The following is a 23,297-nucleotide window of genomic DNA, read 5'->3' as shown; positions in this document are numbered from 1 at the left end:
CAAGCGAAAAAGATGCTCATTCTGTCCAACGTCCAGTAACCATAAATCTAATATTATGTGTTGCAAATGTGCAAAATACTTGTGCAAGCGTCATGTAAATTATACATGTGATCAATGCAAGTAATACATTGATCGCATTTATCATTTGTTTTTGACAAAAAAACTTTTTTTTTGAAAAGTTTGTATATAGTTTAGAATAAAGAAAAGTTTTTATGTGCAATATGAAGCAAATATTGCAAAAAATGTTAATTTATTTGATTCAAAAAATAAAAGTTTTTGATTTAATTTTTCATCTGATTATTGAAAACCATGTTCACATACAGTAAAACAATGCAACAGGTAATCAAATAACACTTGAATTAGGTACAAATCACAACTTTGTTAGGTCCGGTCAAAAATGACCGGGAACAGTATAAGTGTATAAAAAACAACGTTTTTTGCCATTTTATAGAGAAAAAAGCTTTTTTTTTTTTTTTTTTTGCCTTTGAAAAAAGTATATCTACATAATGTTTGATATTATTACTTATAGTTAACATTTAGATCAAGATTTTTTTTTATCTGCAAAAATAATCAATTTTTACAAAAATCGAAAAAATACCATGTTCCCTTTTGGATATAAAAAAAATATAAAACAAGCTTTGTATTTATTTTTTTTTCTGGTATTTGAACAACCATCTTCACAAGCAATATAATAGTGCAAAAACTGTTTAAAAAAACCACTTAGATTAGCTAAAAATGATTATTTTATAAGGACGGTCAAAAATGACCGGGAACAGTACAAGTGTATGTGAAATCTAAACAGAACAGCAGGGTTAAGGAAGATTTTCCACATAACCAAATCTCTTCCCCTTGCATATTTGTACGGTTATTCTCCTAAATTGACAGCCCAGTCATAGCTCTCATCCAGCCGTGTCTCAGTTATCCTCACAATATCATAATTATTTTCCAACATTATTAATTTTAATTCCTCCATCTTGATGGTGAGGTTTCTGGCATTAGTGTACAGTGGATATAAAAAGTCTACACACTGTTGTTAAAATGCCACCAGTCAGTCAGGTAAAAAAAATAACCCCATGAAGACACAATTCAGAACTTTTTCCTCTGATCCCAACCAACACATGGTCCATCCTGACCCCACACAGAAGCTTCCCCTCATCCAGCACCATGACAACCAGCACAGCAGAGTCCTGCAGACACTGAGGCCCCTGATCATGTGACCCCTGACTCCTCCCCTCCTGTGACCTCATCACAGGTCCTGTGCGCACAGAACAGCCATATATGTGGTGTGCGGCTCTGCAGGTGGAGGTAGGTGCTGGAGATTCCCCATTACTGGGCGGGGGCAGGGGGCAGTAACCCCCTCACTGCTGCGGTCACATTCCAGGAGAATGTAGAAGATGGCTGGACCATCATTGTAAATACACACCTGTGCTTTGTATCCCCCCCACCTCATTGTAGATTATTATTATTATTATTTATTTATATAGCACCATTAATTTCATGGTGATGTACATGAGAAGGAGTTACATCAAAATATAAATATCACTTACAGTAAACAAAACTAACAATGACAGACCGGTACAGAGGGAAGAGGACCCTGCCCTTGCGGGCTTACATTCTACAGGATTATGGGGAAGGAGACAGTAGGTCGGGGGTTGCAGGAGCTCCGATGGTGTTGAGGTGGCCGTGTGGTCGTTACAGGTTGTAGGCTTTCCTGAACAGATGGGTTTTCAGGTTTCTTTTGAAGGATCCAAATGTGATGGATAACCGGACGTGTTGGGGCACAGAATTCCAGAGGATGGGGGATATTCGGGAGAAGTCTTGGAGGCGATTGGGTGAGGAGGGAATAAGCGTGGAGGAGAGAAGGAGATCTTGGGAGGACCGGAGATTACGTGAGGGAAGATATTGAGAGATTAGTATGGAAATATACGGAGGAGAAAGATTATGGATGGCTTTGTAGGTCAGTGTTAGTAGTTTAAACTGGATACGCTGGGAAATTGGGAGCCAGTGAAGGGATTTGCAAAGAGGGGAAGCAGGAGTGTAGCGAGGAGAGAGATTAATTAGTCGGGCAGCAGAGTTAAGGATGGATTGGAGGGGTGCGAGAGTGTTAGGCTAGGTTTGCATTGCGTTAGTAGGTGTCCGCTAACGGAATCCGTTACATGGCGCAATTGTCGCAATTAACGCTATGTAACGGATTCGTTAGCGCCCCCATTGACTGCAGTGTACTAACGCATCGCTAACGTATGCCTTTTTTGGCATGCGTCAGCGATGTTCCATTATTTTCGGACGCACCTTGAACACTGCTTGCAGCATTCAGGGTCCGTTCTTCGCTAGCGCAGATCGGGCATGTGCACTAGCGGGATCGCCAAACGCAATCCCTTTTTTGGACATTGCGTTAGCACATTCCGTTAGCGTATGTGCTAAATGGATTGCACTAACGCAATGTGAACCTAGCCAGAAGGTAGGCCACAGAGGAGGATGTTGCAGTAGTCGAGGCCAGAGATGATTAGGGCATGCACGAGCATTTTGGTAGAGTGAGGGCTGAGGAAAGGACGGATTCTGGAAATATTTTTTGAGCTGGAGGCGACAGGAGGTGGGGAGAGCTTGGATGTGCGGTTTGAAGGACAGGGCAGAGTCAAGGGTTACTCCGAGGCAGCGGATTTTGGGGACAGGGGAAAGTGTGATTTCATTTATTGTATGGTTATTCTCCCAAATTGACAGCCCAGTCATAGCTCTCATCCAGCCGTGTCTCAGTTATCCTCACAATATCATAATTATTTTCCTCTCACGAGCAGGGTCATCTTATTTCGCTTTAATTATTGTATTGTTAACGTTAAAAAGAATATGTGAGCGGGCACCACTGAAATAACGTCTATGATAGATGCCAGGTGCTACGTATGCGCCAATAAATACTTGTACAAAAAAAAAGAGAAAAGAAGCGCAATAAATGTGCACACTCAGCTGTTATTTAGAAAATGTGAACAATGCTTTATTGAGGTGGAAAAACACAGTGCCTATACATATAAAAACATTTAAAACAGCATGTAAAAACATACCCAAACATATCACTACCGTACCCTCTGGATAAAGGAGTACGGTCAAAAAGCAGACCCCATAGGGAGAAATAATCCCTCAAGACTAGATGGTGAGTATATAGAAAAGATTTTTTAATAAATGGTGCACACAAAATGCTGCAGGGCATGAAAATCAAGGCTTCCCAATGGTAAAAGATATGATGAAATAAAGCGCTGTCACAGCTGGTGTCGGATTCACTAGATGGAAGCTAAGTTGACTCAGTGAGTAAAGCAAGAGCTATACAAAGCTGTGACACTGCTGGGAATTGCCCCGCCACAATGCCTACAGCATATCGTGTGCACAATGCTAGCAGCACAATAAAATAACAAAATGACAGCGTAAATAATAATGCTCACTAGTCTGAATGGGGCCCACTGGCTCCCAAGACTAAATGGTGAGTGTATGAGGAAAAAAAACAAAAAACACGTTGTAATAGATAGTGCACACAAAATGCTGCAAGGCATAAGGATCAGGGCTTTCCAATAGAGAAAATATAATAAAATAACACACTGCCACAGCTAGTAGATGATTCACTGAATGGAGGCTCAGCTGACTAAACAATGAAGCTGAAGTTTTAACAACGCTGTGACACTGCTGGGAATAGCCCCGCCAGAGTGCCTGCAGCACACCGTGTGCACAATGCTAGCAGCACATTAACATAATGACAGCATAAATGGTGATACTCACTAGTAATGCTGGTCTAAGCACCTGCGCTGTGCTGGATTCCACAGGATGTGCCGTGATTCTATGGTGCCACGCATGCGCTCTACTCATACCGCAGGTGTCTAGATAACCTACCTAGTGCAGCTAGGGGCGCATGTGCTGTGAAGTGGGGCTGTTCTTCCAGATTGTAACAGAGCGGCGAGATATATAAAAGCAGAAAACTGCCCTCAGATCCCTCCTATCAGATAGAATAAATGTATCTCTTATAGGAGAGACACTAAGGTCCTGGCCATTTAAGCCAAAAAACCCCATGAGTCCCTAGATCTAAATAGAAGTGTCCCTGAGATCCAGCGCCCCTAGCTGCACTAGGTAGGTTATCTAGACACCTGCGGTATGAGTATAGCGCATGCGCGGCACCATAGAATCACGGCACATCCTGTGGAATCCAGCACAGCGCAGGTGCTTAGACCAGCATTTCAGGCTGGAATGGATTATTTCAACAGCTCTGTGTACTAGCGGCGGCGATGGGGGCGTATCGCTTAGCAGCGGCCTCTGCTCACGCTGGCACATGCACGTGGGTCAGTCACCGCTGATAGGGGCATAGGATATTGCAAGGTTTTTTTTTGTTTGTTTTTTTTTCCTCTGGCCGCCGTACTGGGACTTTCATTACATCATGTGGATTCCCCTGATTTATTCTGACAGACTGCTCTCATAGGTCAATGTCTGCCGGACGCAGGTGCCGGCAGTCAATTGACTAATCACATAAGTGCACTTATGACATATATACCTGACGGGACTGACAGTCCATCACTTCCCCTGACGAAGCTACCGTGAGTAGCGATACGCGTAGGGAGCCAGTGGGCCCCATACAGACTAGTATCACCATTTATGCTGTCATTATGTTAATGTGCTGCTAGCATTGTGCACACGTTGTGCTGCAGGCACTCTGGCGGGGCTATTCCCAGCAGTGTCACAGCGTTGTTAAAACTTCAGCTTCATTGTTTAGTCAGCTGAGCCTCCATTCAGTGAATCATCTACTAGCTGTGGCAGTGTGTTATTTTATTATATTTTCTCTATTGGAAAGCCCTGATCCTTATGCCTTGCAGCATTTTGTGTGCACTGTCTATTACAACGTGTTTTTTTTTTTTTCTCCTCATACACTCACCATTTAGTCTTGGGAGCCAGTGGGCCCCATTCAGACTAGTGAGCATTATTATTTACGCTGTCATTTTGTTATTATGTTATTGTGCTGCTAGCATTGTGCACACGATATGCTGTAGGCATTGTGGCGGGGCAATTCCCAGCAGTGTCACAGCTTTGTATAGCTCTTGCTTTACTCACTGAGTCAACTTAGCTTCCATCTAGTGAATCCGACACCAGCTGTGACAGCGCTTTATTTCATTATATCTTTTACCATTGGGAAGCCTTGATTTTCATGCCCTGCAGCATTTTGTGTGCACCATTTATTAAAAAATCTTTTCTATATACTCACCATCTAGTCTTGATTGATTATTTCTCCCTATGGGGTCTGCTTTTTGACCGTACTCCTTTATCCAGAGGGTACGGTAGTGATATGTTTGGGTATGTTTTTACATGCTGTATTGTTAACGTTGTTACTTATAACTGTTGTGTTTGAAACTGTTAAACTGTAAAGCGCTGCGGAATATGTTGGCGCTATATAAATAAAGATTATTATTATTATGGGCGGCACGGTGGCGCAGTGGTTAGCACTGCAGCCTTGCAGCGCTGGAGTCCTGGGTTCAAACCCCACCAAGGATAACATCTGCAAAGAGTTTGTATGTTCTCTCTGTGTTTGCGTGGGTTTCCTCTGGGTACTCCGGTTTCCTCCCACATTCCAAAGACATACTGATAGGGAATTTAGATTGTGAGCCCCATCAGGGACAGTGATGCAAAATGTAAAGCGCTGCGGAATATGTTAGCGCTATATAAAAAATAAAGATTATAAAAATAAAGATTATTATATGTACGAGGGGCCGGTATTTGTGCTTTGAGATTTACATTCTGTGCATTTAGGATACATATAATTCCAGAAGTTGGAACTTATTATCTCTTTTAGTAATAATTGACTTGGACTCCATAGCCCCATCTCTGATAATGTGTGTGAATCAGATCTGAGATCAGAGCTTTACCACAAGAAGATTCGATGATAAGTGAGCAGTGCTATATTAATTCTGACTTGTCTCCCTGGTTTATTGCTGCAGATTTCTTACATGGGATCTTTCTGATATTACATCATCTTCTCCCCATTCAGGTCCCTACAATATCAGATCCTCTCAGTGGAGATCTTCTATATAAGAGAATTCTCCTGAGTGACCCTACAAGGATGGATAGGGACAGGGACAAGATGGCGGAGAGGATATTACACCTCACCCTAGAGATCCTCTTCTGGCTTACTGGAGAGGTGAGAGATTCTGATGACGTCACATTACATCATTCTTATCTATGGGAATAACAGATGGACAGAACTGGAGAGGTGAGGACTCTGGAAATGTCTGTAGTGAGATTTATTAATGTGTCTCTCCATAACCAGGATTACATATTGGTAAAAACCTCTAGTGAGCGCTATCAGGACCCTGTGTCTGAGGGATGGGAAAGACCCCTGAGCCTATTCACGGGGCCTCCACCTCACCCCCTGATACATGAGGACATCAATGACCAGAAGATCCTAGAACTCACCTACAAGATGATTGAGCTGCTGACTGGAGAGGTGACACTGCTGGGAATGCTGGGACATTATACAGTAACGCTATGAAGGGATGGGGGGATGACGGTATCATTGTATGTTTCAGGTTCCTATAAGGTGTCAGGATGTCGCCATCTATTTCTCCATGGAGGAGTGGGAGTATTTAGAAGGACACAAAGATCTGTACAAGGACGTCATGATGGAGGTTCCCCAGCCCCTCACATCACCAGGTAATAGACAGGACTAAATACACATGGCCTATAATTATCTGTATGTAAAGAATGAATTCAGTCCCTCTATGTGTTTCCTCCAGTTCTATCCAGTGAGAGGACAACACCAGAGAGATGTCCCCGTCCTCTTCTTCCACAGGATTGTAAACAAGAAGATCCCAATGTTCTTCAGGATCATCAGGTAGATAGAGATGAGGTGTCATGAAGTGTGTAGAAGGTTGTAAGGTCTTGTGTTCAGTCTTGTTTTATTCACCAGTATTACACCCTGAATGGCCAGTTTATTGGGGACACCTGTATGGAATTTAGAAATGTCATAGTAGTTCATCAAGAATCGTTCTGAAGAATTGATCATGTACACTGAAGCTGAGTACAATATTGGTGCTACAGCTGACATTTCCAAATGTACAATTCTTTAACACTGATTTGCTATAACAGAAGACGACCAGTTTCAATGCCATTGCTAAGTGAAAAATAAAGAATTAAAAGAGTGCTGTAAGGAAACGAGAGAGCTGGGGGATACGGATATCACCCCACCGTCACCAATCTGTGATGGAGCTTACACAGTCGTAACGCTCCCCCTTACCCTCAGGTCAGTCAGGGAACTGCACCTAGGATAAGTAGTTGCCAGAGAGGCTGCCCTGTTACTTACTGGTTATCGGGGAACTCTGCAGTGAGGGCGATACATATATCGCCAGACCGGGACTATATATATATATATAAGCGTCCGATCTGTCATTGCCAGGATCCCCCAATAACACTAGAACGGTATGCTGCTACCAGTTCCTCGCTAGCTATAAGCTCGATCCGTTAACAAGCTTATATCTGGTCAGAAACCAACTACAGGTAATCTATCAGTACTAGCTGGACTCATGGACGTGGGAAATCAGGTTTCGAGATAAAATAGCAGCCCAAAATGAATTGATATTTTAATTGCCGAAAGGTGCACTAGATAGCACAAATACATACAGGGCAATATACAGATATTACAGCCAGAAATACAAATAATGTAGGGTGCAGTTATGGGATTGCAATTACCTGTATGTGTCAAGTTACCAATTCTTATAGCATGTGGGTCCCAGGGAAGCGCTTGAGTCCACAGGTACTTTCTAGGTTTCAGTCTGTCTTCACACATGACGTAACGTGGCTTCCATGTCAGAACAATGACAAAGGCTAAAGGTGTGTAGCTGGCTTTTAACCCCTAGCTCACCCACTCATCGCCACACAATAAGAGAAAAAGGAATGGATCTACATGTGGCCAAACACTTTTGTATCCTTGATCACAGCACCATGGACATGAAATTACTTGTATTAAAAGCTAACTTCAAATCTCAGAGAGACAGAAGGGTCTGGGAGTATAAAGTCATGACAACCTTTGACACACTCAGTGCAGGAATGAATGTGTCGTATGGATATATGTCTTTTTACATCAATTAAAGAATTTGCTCCTCGGGCCTTGTGGGGGCATCACAACACAGAACCAGACCCCAATCAGAGGATAATAAAACTTTCACACTCCCTATCTATGAACTGTTCCAATATTTATGGCCACAATTATTTATCTCTCTCCTATAATGATAGTTCTGCTTCATGTCACTTGTCTTATCTGTTTCTTTATTTCTGTGCTGTGTTGAGTATAAATATGTGATTCTTCAGATTTTGTATTAGTCTATGCCTGATGGAGAGACTAGAGTAGTCTCGAAAGCTTGCAATTTGTTACCATCTTTTCAGTTAGGCTGGAGTCACACTTGCCGTATAAAAAATCGGTCCGATTCTATCGGCCCAGAATCGCACCAATGTTCTCCATATGGTCAATCCGTATGTAATCCGTTTGCAATGCGATTTCCTTGCATCTATGTATTCGTATGACATGCGTATGGCTTTACATTTCTCACTTCTTTTCCTCATTAAATTTAATGGCTCAATGGGCTGAAATCCGAAAAATATGTGTATTTCTCGCAAGTCACGCATGGTCCGTGTGTAATCTGTTTTTTTGTCGCACCCACAGACTTGCATTGGCGAGTCTCAGCCGTAATACGGTGCAAATTGCAGCATGCTGCGATTTCTCTCGCACCTATAATACGGCCGATAAAAAAACGATGTGAGCTTCACCATAGATTAAGAATGGTCCGAGTGCTATGCGATGTTTTCTCGCATAGCATTCGTCCGTATTACGCTCTAGTGTGACGCCGGCCTTAGCCATTAAAAGGCATCAACCACTGAGGACTCTCAATTCTAAATATTTTTTCTATATACCCTTAGACATAAGAACAATGGTCTATGGCTCAAGGTTCTGCAAGAAGCTATCCTGTTGACATGGGCCAGTATTACCCCTAAATGATTTCATCACCTAATAGAATCAATGACACCACAAATTGCTGAGGTTCTGAAGGCCAACAGAGATCAAATGTGTTACTAGATGGGTGTCTCTAATAATGTGACCATTCGGTTACTGGTTAAAGCTGATTGTAGACATTAGATGTTGTCTGGATCTTCTCACAATTTTCTGGTTATGAAGACTGCTGGTTAGAATTAGAAGCCAACAGGTTGGGTTTATACAGGAGACCTGCAGCTATGTGACAACTACTGCTGTCATGTTAATTAGTGACCATTCTTCTTCTTTGATTTAATGTAATGCTTCTTCTCCATCTATCTGTGTCTTCTAAAAACTTTTTATAGGATTATACTACAGAGACATATGTGAGAGGTGATGAGCGGTGTAAAGAGGAGATTCTTACAGATGACCGCACAGGTGAGTAGTGACCACTAAATGCTGAGAAGTTACAGATTTTTCAGATCCGTTTTCTGGTATAATTTGTGTTGATTTTTTTAGGATACGTTACTCAGACTTTTCAGACTTGTTTTGTTTATGCATTGTTGGCATGGTATCAATGGACAAAATTAAAAAAGTGCATTTTGGATTGAAAACATGGACCAATCTCCATACATTTAGTTCTGGCTGTACAGACGAGATTGCTGTAGTCAATCACTGGCCACAACACCGCTGCATTAAGTTATTTGCTAAAGTGGTCATATGTTGGTATGGAAGAGGAAGCACACAGAGAGTGGCGGTGTACTTGGGCTGCATTGTGAGAGGAGCGTCATGAAATTGATAAGATGTGTATGCTATCATTATTTTAACACATGCTGATCCATAGTTTTTGCAGACCATCAGATATGAGATAATATAGTTTAAGCCTGGATCTTTTAATTTCCAAAAACTTTGGTAATGCAGGATCGGGACTTGAAGATTCTGACATAATACTGGGACTCCTGGATAAACAATTTAGAATTAGTGTTTTAAGTTGTGATACATGAAATAACTGAGTATCTGCAAATATGCTGAAATGTGCAGCTTGTAGCCCATGGAAATGACCTGCTTGATATGGACTCTTTGGACTGAGGTTGAGAGGAAAAGGACTAGAACTCTAGTGCTATCTACTGGAAGTGGTAATCCAAAAAGTCAGTGTTGACCCATTAACAATAAAGAGTCTTGTGACATGACTTAGGATAAAAGCCAAAACCAGAATCTCAATCAGCAGACACTGTGTTCCAGGGTACTGCCCCTCGTCAGTGCTAGGTGTGATATCAGTTTGGTTGTGTGAGAGGCGTCTGATCGGGATCCAAGAAGTATCAATTCTCCTTGCGGAGAGTGACATGTTAAGCATGCCGAGATATTCAGAATATCTTGAGCTAACGTAGAGAACCAGAAATGTCGAGAGATAAAATCCAGTGTTTTGTGTAAACCTGGATGTCAGTCATGTTAGAGAAATATCCTCTAGGTGTTATGTCTTACCTGACCAGGTGGATTTTCAAAGGTATTGTTCTGTACGAGCGGTTATAGTGCATCACCATCAAATGATGTTGGTACAGCAGGAAGGTCTAATAGGAGCAAGGGAGGCTGTAGAGACTGAACAGCAACTTGAGTTCTTGAATAGTAGTCCACTGAGAAGCTGGAGGCACAATGTTGGGAGACTGGTGAAGAAGTGTCAAGATAGTTGCAAATCAGAGTAGAGTTAGTCATGAGGCAGAGCAAAGTATATCACAGAATGCTATGTGGACTGGTTATACAGTGTAGCAGAGCCGGGTGCTTCTGGAGGCTCAATGGAGAAATGAACAGCAAAGTAATTATCAGAAGTTGAATAGGTCAAGTCAGGACATTCACTGTTTCTATGTAGCAAAGATGAGTGGTGTATCAGAGCAGGGTTAGAGACTAAGGTTAAATGCAGAATACTGTTGAGCAAAGACATGGCAGATATCGGAAAAATACTGTATATATTTTTTTTCATTTTCACAGATAAATGTAAAATTCTGTGAACCAACGGTGATAAATTACTTCAGGGGTCTAGTTTCCAAAATGGTGTAACGTGTGGGGGGTTTCCACGTGGTAAGGCTGAGGATCCCTTTGGCTTTAGAGCACAGTGAGCTCTATGTAGCTTAATTTTGATAAGTGTTTGAAAGATTTATGATTCTATTAAAGATGGATTTCAAAATTTTTGGGAGGTCCTCATTTCCCTCTTGTTCGGAGAGGCCCCTTAATCGTCTATTATTACGTCGTCCTCTATTATCGATGTCCTCTAATTGCTGATTAGCAGCCCTAAGAGCTTCTGCCTGTGTTAGACACAGATTCCTGGAGCAGAGACAAATTTTTACGTGTGTTGTCATGGGCTCCTTCTAATGACTCTATACTTTCCGCAATTAATTTAATATACTGACGCGCAACACAGTGATCTCAGATCTGCATGTAGATTTCACCTTTGAGATGAGGGCCCCAAAAACCTGTTTAGTGGGAATTTGTTGTAAGTAGGCATGTATTTCCTCAGGAATAGAGGATCTTAAAGGAGAATTTGTAATGGAAGAAGCAGAGCCAAGGTTGCTGTTCCCTGACAATGATTTCTCCATAAGGCCAAAGAGGGATGGGGTTGCCCATAGGTCTCCTGGGGAGTCAGTTTGGTTTGCCGAGTAAAGTGCCCTTGGTTATATTGGAATCAAGAGATTTTGATGCTATAGGATGTCCAGTAGCTTCTGTTGAAGATGGACAGATTTCTGTCATAGGCAGTTTGTCCGATGATGGGTTCAATTTCAGAGCTGAGGGAGAGAGATTTGAGGTAACTTTCACTGTCTCGGGTACCCCTGCTGAGAAGCTACAGCATACATTTGGTGGAATTTTGTTGTACCCCCTTTTTCAATGATACATGGGGTTGTTGGACCTGTAATATTTACAGTTTAAGAAGACGTCAAGGTTCCAAGATTGTCCTGAGAAAAGCTTGGTAGCGCACTAGAAGTGCATGTCAGTAGACCAACCCGTTTGGAGGAGCGCCTTGGAGTAAGTGATTCCCCACTTTGAGAGTTATCAGGTCTACGGAGGAAGTTGTCTAAAGTCCCAGAATTAGTTAATGAGGTCTGCAGAGATCCAGTTTTTTCCGGATGTCTTTTTCCCCATTAGTGTGTAGAGGAGCTGCAGAGACACCATCACGTGTTTCTCAACGCAGGCAGTGAATAGCCAGGCCTTTCCCCGGGAAGGAACAACCAAGCGAAGGGCAGCATCCAATAAAGGAAAACATCCAATAAAGGAAAACCACCTATGCCAAGCATGGTATCCATCCACAGACAGCTGTTTCGGGGTTTTTGCCCCTCATCAGTGTGGAGTAAGAAACTGGCTATCAGGAGCAGTGCCTAGTAGAAAGTCTGTAAAGGCACGGATGATTGACCTCGTGGAGACCAAAACATCCAACACCGCGGAGACACCATCACGTGTTTCTCAACGCAGTGATCCAGAACACTGCCCCCAAATATGCAAATGCATGTAGAGGAGCTTCGGAGACACCATCACGTGTTTCTCAACGCAGGTAGTGAATAACCAGGCCTTTCCCCGGGAAGGAACAACCAAGGGAAGGGCAGCATTCCCATATCAGGAGCAGTGCCTAGTAGTCATCCGTGCCTTTATAGACTTTCTACTAGGCACTGCTCCCGCTAGCCAGTTTCCTACTCCACACTGATGAGGGGCAAAAACCCCGAAACAGCTGTCTGTGGATGGATACCATGCTTGGCATAGGTGGTTTTTCTTTATTGGATGTTTTCCTTTATTGGATGCTGCCCTTCCCTTGGTTGTTCCTTCCCGGGGAAAGGCCTGGCTATTCACTGCCTGCGTTGAGAAACACGTGATGGTGTCTCCGCAGCTCCTCTACATGCATTTGCATATTTGGGGGCAGTGTTCTGGATCACTGCGTTGAGAAACACGTGATGGTGTCTCCGCGGTGTTGGATGTTTTTTCCCCATTAGTTCTGGGGTAGGTTTAGTGTGTGGCCCCTCATATTTTTTTTTTGTTACTGGGAAGTAGATTTAGTGTCCGAAATGTCTATTTTCTCTTGCATGCGGCTATTCCTGTGCTTTTAGGGACTGTATAGTAGAGTAGGGTATAGGTAGGTGAAGACCATTAAAGTGTTGTCACAGTTTGTGTAGATATAATCACTTATACTTGGAAATAATGATGTGGTTACATGAATAGGTCACTTGATGTCAGCAGAGAGCTAGAGAAGATCCCATTGTAATAAGGAACAGTTCTTAGGCCTCTGTAACAATATAAGTAATATATTATAAGATGGTCAGAAAGTTTGAATTGAGGAGAACCCCAACTAAAACTGCTCCTCGGCATTTGCAGTATTCCCCTTAGTGGTTAGGAGGGCTTTTGGGATGCCGCTCTTCAGGACAGCACTCCTAGATGACTGTATTTTTTCCAGTAAAAGGTTAACTCCTAGAGTTTTATTATTTGAGGAGCATGAGGCTGTTTTAAATAGAAAATGCAGTCAGTTCAGCGAAGCTACAAGTGAAGTTGGAGGGGGACTATGTCCGGTGAGGGGAATTCCTCTCAAGTAATTGAGATATTAGAGGAGGGAGAGCTGCCAGAAGTGATACTTGCACAGGCAGCACAGAGCTCAGCCTGTGACAGGGCAGGAGTGTGCTCAGATAGAAAAGGGAGCTAAGTGGAGTCTCCCCTGCTGTGGGTGATAATTGATTTTTAATTCAGGCTGGGAGATTTCAGCCCACAGATAGCTCCCTGGAAGCTACAGCCTGTCCTCCCTCCGTTACCTTCCACAAGACCGCAGGAGACCTTAAGACTGGACAGCGATGATGCTAGGACCCAGGGAGCCTCCACAACTCTCCCAGACCAGGCAGGGAGACCGGACACCCTCATCTTCAACAGACAGCAGCTTAGAGATGCTAGGACCCAGAGAGATGCTAGGACCCAGGGAGCCTCCACAACTCTCCCAGACCAGGCAGGGAGACCGGACACCCTCATCTTCAACAGACAGCAGCTTAGAGATGCTAGGACCCAGAGAGATGCTAGGACCCAGGGAGCCTCCACAACTCTCCCAGACCAGGCAGGGAGACCGGACACCCTCATCTTCAACAGACAGCAGCTTAGAGATGCTAGGACCCAGAGAGATGCTAGGACCCAGGGAACCTCCACAACTCTCCCAGACCAGGCAGGGAGACCGGACACCCTCATCTTCAACAGACAGCAGCTTAGAGATGCTAGGACCCAGAGAGATGCTAGGACCCAGGGAACCTCTACAGCTCTCCCAGACCAGGCAGGGAGACCGGACACCCTTGTCTTCAACAGGCAACAGCCCAGAGAGAATCAAAGCAGGTGAGGGCTGAGCTTTGTTTTCGACAGATTTTCATGCAGCTGTATTCCAGTGGGGAGGTTACACTCTTCTCCTCAGAGCTGCACTGAGCACAAGCACCAAGATGGCTGCCACAACTTTTCCTACTTGCTGCTTCACCAGATCAAAGTCTCCTCTGTCAGAACCCGGGGGACGCCCGATGTCCTCTCTCAGCTCCACTGTTTCTCCACTCGCTTAGGATGCTTAGAATAGTTTTTAAAACCCCAGCTAGTGGATCTTCTCCAGGATATTGTATATGATGTACAGACTCATCCTCTGAGGTCCACAGCATAATCATACCCTCATTTGGGGATTTGAAAAAAAATATTTTTACACCTTTAATTTTTTTTAAACTTTTTTACTTTGTCCCATCCTGGGACTTGACTGCATACTGTCAGATCGCTGATCTGATACTCTGCAATGTTTATGCACTGCAAAGTATCACAGCAGCATCTAACAGGCAGGGAAGGAGGCATGTCCGAACCAAGTAATGTTCCCAGAAGAACCCCGCGCCCATCTTGCGGCCGGGGGTCTCCTTGGAGATCATCAGGACAACGTGATCGCATAGCGTTGTCCTGATGGAAGCACGCAGGGAACCCATTCCCTGTGCGATGCTCCTCTATGTCGCTGTCACTAACAGTGACATCAGAGGTGTTAAATGCCTGCAATCAGTGCTAGCACCGATCGTGGGCGTTTCTGCAGTGTCAGCTGTCACACAGAGCTGACACCCGCACTCAAATCGCTGCAGCACTCAGCAGGAGGCAGCACGACTGTGCCGCCGTACATATACAGTTGTTTGCAGGAACGCAGCTCCTGCAGAGCAGTATATATATGAGTCATGTCGGGAAGGGGTTGACAGAGAAAACCCATTCCCATTTCATGATGTCAGCAATTGCACCACATGGAAGAGAAATGTCACAACTCACAAAAACTCAATTTCTTTACACAAGAAATGGGGTTGGCTGTAAGAAGATCTGCAAAGCTTGATTGAACTGCAGCCATCTCTCATTGACCTCAAGGCCGACCACAGAACTTAACACCTAAAAAGGAGCATCTTCTGATTAGAAAGGTTGTAGAAAATCAATATTCAAGTTCACTGCAGTTAGTTAAAGAAATAGAACGCCAAACCAGGGTTAGAAGACTTGGTGTTATCCTTAAAAATCATGGAGGTCATACAAAATACTACATGTAGCAGCTTTGCATGTGGGGTATATTTATATTTGCATCAACTAATTTTAGTAAAATTGAAGATTTTGTAATGAAAGTTATATCATTAAGCTTACTTTCATATTACGGTTTTTAAAAAATGTTCTATGAAATTCAGTTTTTACAAAATTTTGGAAATTGTTCTTGAGTTCAATATTGTATAAAATCTTACTTTTCTATGGAGGTCTACTCATTTATGCTGAGCACTGTATATATATATCATAAAATATATATTTAAAAATACTTATACTTCTAAGGCTCGGATATTGAGTAATAATGGTTTTATTTTTAACAGATGACTATACCAGGGGATCAGAGGCACATATATTTTCAGATGTTATGGCAGATGATTGTGGTATCACACCAGATCCATATGAAGAGCATGCCATTATTCCAGTAATACTTCCAGTCCTTCACAGCAAAGATCCATCATCTGATACGTTTCAACGGCTCCTATCTTTTGACTCCTCACAGAATATCAAGCAAAATAAAGATAACAGATCCGATAGTAAACATCAAAGAACTCACACAAGAAAGTCGTATATATGTTCGGAATGTGAGAAATGTTTTAATCACAAATCTCATCTTGTAACACATCAAAGAAGACACACAGGGGAGAAGCCATTTTCATGTTCAGAATGTGGGAAATGTTTTAATCAAAAAACAAATCTTGTTACACATCTGAGAATTCACACAGGCGAGAAGCCATTTCCTTGTTCCCAATGTGGAAAATGTTTTACACAGAAATCTGATCTTGTTAAACATCAGAGAATTCACACAGGGGAAAAACCATTTCCATGTTCAGAATGTAGGAAATGTTTTAAAGACAAATCAACTCTTGCTAGACATAATAAAATTCACACTGGGGAGAAGTTATTTTCATGTTCTGTATGTGGGAGATGTTTTTCTCAGAAATCTGATCTTGCTAAACATCTGGTAGTTCACACAAAGAAGAACCCACTTTCATGCTCAGAATGTGGGAAATGTTTTAAACAGAAATCAAATCTTGATGCACATCTGAGCATTCACAAGGGGGAGAAGCCATTTTCATGTTCAGAATGTGGGAAATGTTTTAAACAGAAATCAAATCTTGATGCACATCAGAGAATTCACACAGGGGAGAAGCCATTCTCCTGTTCAGAATGTGGGAAATGTTTTTCAAAAAAAATAAACCTTGTTAGACATCAGAAAATTCACACGGGGTAGAAGCTATTCTCATTTTTAGAATGTGAGATATGATTTAAATCCAAATCAGCTCTTATTACACATCAGAGAAATTACCATGGCTGTATTTGACACTACGCACTTGAAGTACAGTGCCTAAGATGACAAGTTGTTTTGGGGCAGGCGGCATCAAGAACAGGAAATGCATTATTTATTTAGATTTGTTTTACATCATTCTCCTTCCGTTGGACTGGAAAAACATCTCCTGGGAGAAGAGTAGGAGTTTTAGGCTTTTATTGCTGAGAGAGTGAGAAACGGGTCTCCAGAAACTCAGCACCCAGGTCACCTAAGCTGTGCATTTTCCTGGAGTTTTTTGAGCAATCTGTGGGGTCTTATGACACCCCCAATCTGTTTGCAATAAGGCGGATGAAAAATTGTTTAAAATGTTTAGTAAAAATATGAAATTTCACTTTATTTAAACTAAGGTTCCTGGGCCAATCTCTGAAAAAAAAACATAGTGTTATCCCTCATGCATCAAATTTAAGGTTGGCAAAGACAGGTAACAATCTTTTGACATTAGCCAGACCCACACTCATCTATCAGATGGCCAGACAGAGAATTGTAAATTGTCACTCTAGAGAATATTCCAGAAATGTCCACAACTCTAAAATCCAATGGGAGCCTATTTTACACCACTGCATCTGATGCTTTGCATTGTTCTTGGCAATGTAAGAATTAAATGCAACTACATAGCCATGAAATTCCATGCCATAAAGCTCACAATGGCGTTTTTGTACTAATGTCATTGTCAAATGAAATGTAGGAAAGTGCAAATACTGAGTCAGCAAAGCTTTGTCAACATTTATAAACAATGCACTTCAGGACACAGTAATCCCACGTTGTGACTTTATGGCTGAGCTGATCCTGGAATATTTATGAGGCAAACATATTTCACAAACAGCCTTTTTGCAAGTGTGGCATCCAATTGCAGTAGCATGCTCAGATAAAGTTGCTTAAACAATGACCCATTCTTTTTCTTATCAATGGCTATGTGCTTTGTTTTATACAGCTGTGGCAATATGACCAAATAAAAATCCTCAATTTAGTGATTAGAGATGTAGTCCCATATTTTTGTCTCTAAATTGTACAGTATGAGGCCTGCAGATTATTAGTACCCAGATGAGTAACTTTACATTTATACACATTGAATATTACCGTATATAATCGAGTATAAGCCGACCCCCTTAATTTTGCAACAAAAAACTGGGAAAATTTATTGACTCGAGTATAAGCCTAGGGTGGAAAATGCAGCAGCCACCGGTAAATGCCAAAAATAAAAATAGATACCAATAAGAGTAAAATTAATTGAGACATCAGTAGGTTAAGTGTTTTTGAATATCCATATTGAATCAGGAGCCCCATATAATGCTCCATACAGTTCATTATGGCCCCATAAGATGCTCCATATTAAAATATGCCCCATATAATGCTCCATACGGTTCTTTATGGCCCCATAAGATGCCCCATATACAAGTATGTCCCATATAATGCTCCATGCAGTTCTTTATGGCCCCATAGATGCCCCATATAATGCTCCATGCAGTTCTTTATGGCCCCATACATGCCCCATATAATGTTCCATGTAGTTCTTTATGGCCCCATAGATGCTCCATATAATTCTCCATGCAGTTCATTATGGCCCCATAGATGCCCCATATAATGCTCTATTCAGTTCTTTATGGCCCCATAGATGCCCCATATAATGCTCCATGCAGTTCATTATGGCCCCATAGATGCTCCATATAATGCTCCATGCAGTTCTTTATGGCCCCATAGATGCCCCATATAATGCTCCATGCAGTTCATTATGGCCCCATAGATGCCCCATATAATGCTCCATGCAGTTCTTTATGGCCCCATAGATGCCCCATATAATGCTTCATGCAGTTCTTTATGGCCCCATAGATGCTCTATATAAAACTGTGCCACATATAATGCTCCATACCGTTCATTATTGCCCCATAGATGCTCCATATAAAGCTGTGCCACATATAATGCTGCTGCAATAAAAAAAAAATGACATACTCTCCTCTCGTTGCTACCCGCTGCTCCTCAGCGTCCCGTCTCTCCGCAGTGACTGTTCAGGCAGAGGGCGGCGCGCACACTAATACGTCATCGCGCCCTCTGACCTGAACAGTCACAGCATACGGACGGGAAGACGGAGCGGCGCCCGGCTGGTGGAACGCGAACAGGTAAATATGAAATACTCACCTGCTCCGGCGTGGTCCCTGGCTCCTTGTCCTGGACAGATGGTCTCCGGGCACTGCAGCTTCTTCCTCTGTCAGCGGTCACTGGTACCGCTCATTACAGGAATGAATATGCGGCTCCACCCCTATGGGAGTGGAGTCCATATTCATTACTTTAACCCCTTTCTGACCTCGGACGGGATAGTACGTTTGAGGTCAGATCCCCTGCTTTGATGCGGGCTCCGGCGGTGATTTGAACAGCTGACATGTGCCCGTAAAAGGCGCGAGCAGAATCGCAATCTGGCCGCACCTATTAACTAGTTAAATGCCGCTGTCAAACGCAGACAGCGGCATTTAACTACCACTTCCGGCCGGGCGGCTGGAAATGATCGCATCGCCGACCCCCGTCACATGATCGGGGGTCGGCGATGCTTCAGAATAGTAACCATAGAGGTCCTTGAGACCTCTATGGTTACTGATCCCCGGCAGCTGTGAGCGCGACCTTGTGGTCGGCGCTCACAGCACACCTGATTTTCTGCTACATAGCAGTGAACAGCTATGCCTGCTTCTAGCCTCCCATGGAGGCTATTGAAGCATGGCAAAAGTAAAAAAAAAAAATGTGAAAAAAATAAAAAAAATATAAAAGTTTAAATCACCCCCCCTTTCGCCCCAATCAAAATAAATGAATTAAAAAAAATAAATCTACACATATTTGGTATCGCCGCGTTCAGAATCACCCGATCTATCAATTAAAAAAAAGCATTAACCTGATCACTAAGCGGCGTAGTGAGAAAAAAATGCGAAACGCCAGAATTACGTTTTTTTGGTCGCCGCGACATTGCATTAAAATACAATAACGGGCGATCAAAAGAACGTATCTGCACCAAAATGCTATCAATAAAAACGTCATCTCGGCATGCAAAAAATAAGCCCTCAAACGACCCCAGATCATGAAAAATGGAGACGCTATGAGTATCGGAAAATGGCGCATTTTTTTTTTTTTTTTAGCAAAGTTTGAAATTTTTTTTCACCACTTAGGTAAAAAATAACCTAGTCATGTTAGGTGTCTATGAACTCGTACTGACCTGGAGAATCATAATGTCAGGTCAGTTTTAGCATTTAGTGAACCTAGCAAAAAAGCCAAACAAAAAACAAGTGTGGGATTGCACTTTTTTGCAATTTCACCGCACTTGGAATTTTTTTCCCGTTTTCTAGTACACGACACGCTAAAACCAATGATGTTGTTCAAAAGTACAACTCGTCCCGCAAAAAATAAGCCCTCACATGGCCAAATTGACAGAAAAATAAAAAAGTTATGGCTCTGGGAAGGAGGGGAGTGAAAAACGACCATGGAAAAATGAAAAATCCCAAGGTCATGAAGGGGTTAATGAGCGGTACCACGTGACCGCTGAACAGAGGAAGAGCTGCGGCACCCGAAGACCATGGGCAGGGCCAGCTCCAGGTTTTCGAGGGCCCCGGGCGAAAGAGTCTCATTGGGCCCCCCCCCCCTTTAACACATACCCCGATTTATGATGCACAGATACGGCAGAGAAATGTATAGTACAATGCCAGATTTCACTTCTTACATGAGTGACAGCTATTGTAGATTCTGCATTGTATATATACAGGAGGAAAGGTGCTGTGCAGTGTATACATACAGGAGAGGGGCTGTGCAGTGTATATATACAGGAGGAAAGGTGCTGTGCAGTGTATATATACAGGAGAGGTGCTTTTCTGTTTTGAGTTTTTCTATGAAACAAAGACTTCTCTACATAAACAACGTTGTTTGGTTTTGCGGCCCCAACAGATCTGTGCTACAAAGTAACAGGCGGCTCGGGCATTAATGAGGGACCTGATGCTGAATCCTTTCCACAAACCCTAATGACCCAATTAGTGCCCCGTCATTAGAAGCTCATTAAACGCCTCCCTGTCCCGAGCAGTCATGTATAGTATGGGGGGATCCTGCAGCCCACCCCCTGACTGCTCCATACCATACACTGTCCTCTGTCGCGCTCACTATTATCCTGTGCATTTCTCTGTCATCGTTACCCCATGTTACACTTGTCACTCCCCACTACAGAGTAGCAGGGCAGCCAATGTCACAGGTCACACCCTCCCGGACCCTAATGGCAGCAGGAAATGTCTGCTCCTCTATTGGGTTGGAACCTGATTTAATCAAGGAATAATGTGGATTTGTTGCCGGTGGCTGCAGGGGAAGGGTTAAGTGATGCCATGTCCGTGGTGGGAGCAGTGGCAACTGCTGGGACCTGGACAGAGACAACCAATGTTGCTGTGCTTGCAGTGTGATGTGGAGGAGAGAAGCTGAGACTCCGGAGCAGAAATCACCCACATGCCAGCACTGGGCAGAGTCCCTCCAGTCACCAGCCTGGGGCCACGCGGCCCCAACCTACAGCCCACAGCTCAGATTTATCCATGGCAGCAGATCCCCTTCCTCCTGGCATCTAGTTAACCCCATTTATGCGGGTCGGATTGTTATCTTTAAGGTTCAGCAATAACCTTCATACAGATGGGAAGGGGTTAAGCTTCTTCCTACCCCACTGGTGCAGGTTTGGTGCAGCATGCATGTATTCTGGGAGAGCTGGGTGGCTGCAGGTTGCAGGCTGCACCCCACCAGCTGCTCCTCCAGACATCACCCACATTTTTAGGCAGCGGAGACAGACAGCAGCAGACTGAGCCACAACTGCAACCACTGCTGGATACCTTTGCACTCACTCAGGCACTGGTAGGACTGAGCTCCTCTGGAATCTGCCTGGTAAACTTCAGCAGCACTGTCTGCAGCCACCCAGGGGGGAGAGCAGAGAAAGTGCTCTCTCCGCCCACAATGTCACACTGGCTGCCTTCTGTTAACCCCTATGTGTGCCTGCCTGGCTGCACTGACTGAGTGAGAAGATGCTTGTGTCAGAGCTGGCACATAGGGGTTAAGAGAACGCAGCCAGCAGTGACTTTGTGGGGGGAGAGAGCATGTTATCTCCTGCTCTGCTCTCCCAGCTGTATCTATGACAGCATGAGTGGGCCCCCCCTCTCCCCAGGGCCCCGGCACTTGCCCGGTGTGCCGGGTGCTGACGCCGGCCCTGACCATGGGACAGGCAGGGGACAGCGCCAGGAGCAGGTGAGTATGTGACAGTCCTATCTCCCCCTCACCCGCCGACCCTGCCGCCGACCATGACTCGAGCATAAGCCGAGAGGGGCACTTTCAGCCCAAAAATTTGGGCTGAAAATCTCTGCTTATACTCGAGTATATACAGTATCTGTCAAGTGGATGCCCAAACATTCATTTTGTCCAATTCTGCTTGTAACTTTTGAACATTGTGTAAAGACTGCACAATACTTGGTGTCATTTTAAAAAATAACGAGATTGTTCACATTCTTTTTGTCTACATCATTAATGAATATGCTGAATATTAGTTGACCCAGCAGCTGAACCTTGGATTTACCTATATACAGTGGAGAAAATAAGAATTTGACACACTGCCAATTTTGCAAGTTTTCCCACCTACAAAGAATGGAGAGGTCTGTGATTTTTATTGTCGAAACACTTCAACCCTGAGAACCAGAATCTAAAAAAAAAGACAGAAAATCACATTATATGTTTTTTAAAAACTAAATTGCATTTTATTGTATAAAATAAGTATTTAATCACCTACCAACCAGCAAGAATTCTGGTTCTCACAGGCCTTTGAGTTTTTCTTTAAAAGACTCCCTCCTACTCTGCACTCATTTCTTGTATTAATTGCACCTGTTTAAATCTTACCTGTATAAAAGACACCTGTCCACACACGCAATTAATTACACTCCAATTTCTCCACCATGGCCCAGACAAAAGAGCTGTCTAAGGCCGGCGACACACAAGCGAGTTTTATGGACGTATGAGCGCATAAAATACGTCCGTAAAACACGCCTAACAAATGTCCCAATTATTCTCTATGCCCCTGCTCCTATCTGCCGTATTTTACTGATCAGTATTATACGGCTTTCTACGGCCGTAGAAAATCGCAGCATGCTGCATTTGTCACCGTATTGCGCAAAAAAAGCCAATGAAAGTCTATGGAAGCCCCAAAAATACGGATTACACACGGACCAGCAGTGTGACTTGCGAGAAATATGCAGCGGTGTTAGAGAGAAAAGCCGGTAATTCAGTGCGGTGTACAGTAAAATCACACTGACAGCTTACATTAGAATAGGTAGAATAAATGTGTACACATAGAATAGGTATATATATATATATATATATGTCAGTGAGACACATATATGTATATATATTAATATTTCATACAGCGCTAGATAGCTTTAAAGCCTGTAATTCAATTACCGGCTTTTGCTATCTCCT

At 43.2% G+C, this 23,297-nt stretch overlaps 1 protein-coding gene across 1 annotated transcript in view; it reads left to right on the top strand.

Moving 5' to 3' along the window:
- LOC138664057 (zinc finger protein 665-like) overlaps positions 1 to 17,797 on the top strand; it is a 78,584-nt gene extending 60,787 nt beyond the window's left edge. The window contains exons 12-13 of the mRNA XM_069750474.1: positions 16,161 to 16,334; positions 16,506 to 17,797. Of these exons, the coding sequence (XP_069606575.1) occupies positions 16,161 to 16,334; positions 16,506 to 16,745 (414 nt within the window). The 3' untranslated portion in view covers positions 16,746 to 17,797. The remainder of the gene's footprint in view (positions 1 to 16,160; positions 16,335 to 16,505) is intronic.
- The last annotated feature ends 5,500 nt before the right edge of the window (positions 17,798 to 23,297 follow it).

This window comes from Ranitomeya imitator, chromosome 2, assembly GCF_032444005.1.
Source record: "Ranitomeya imitator isolate aRanImi1 chromosome 2, aRanImi1.pri, whole genome shotgun sequence".
NCBI lineage: Eukaryota > Metazoa > Chordata > Amphibia > Anura > Dendrobatidae > Ranitomeya > Ranitomeya imitator.
This window is presented reverse-complemented; position numbering and strand designations above follow the sequence as displayed.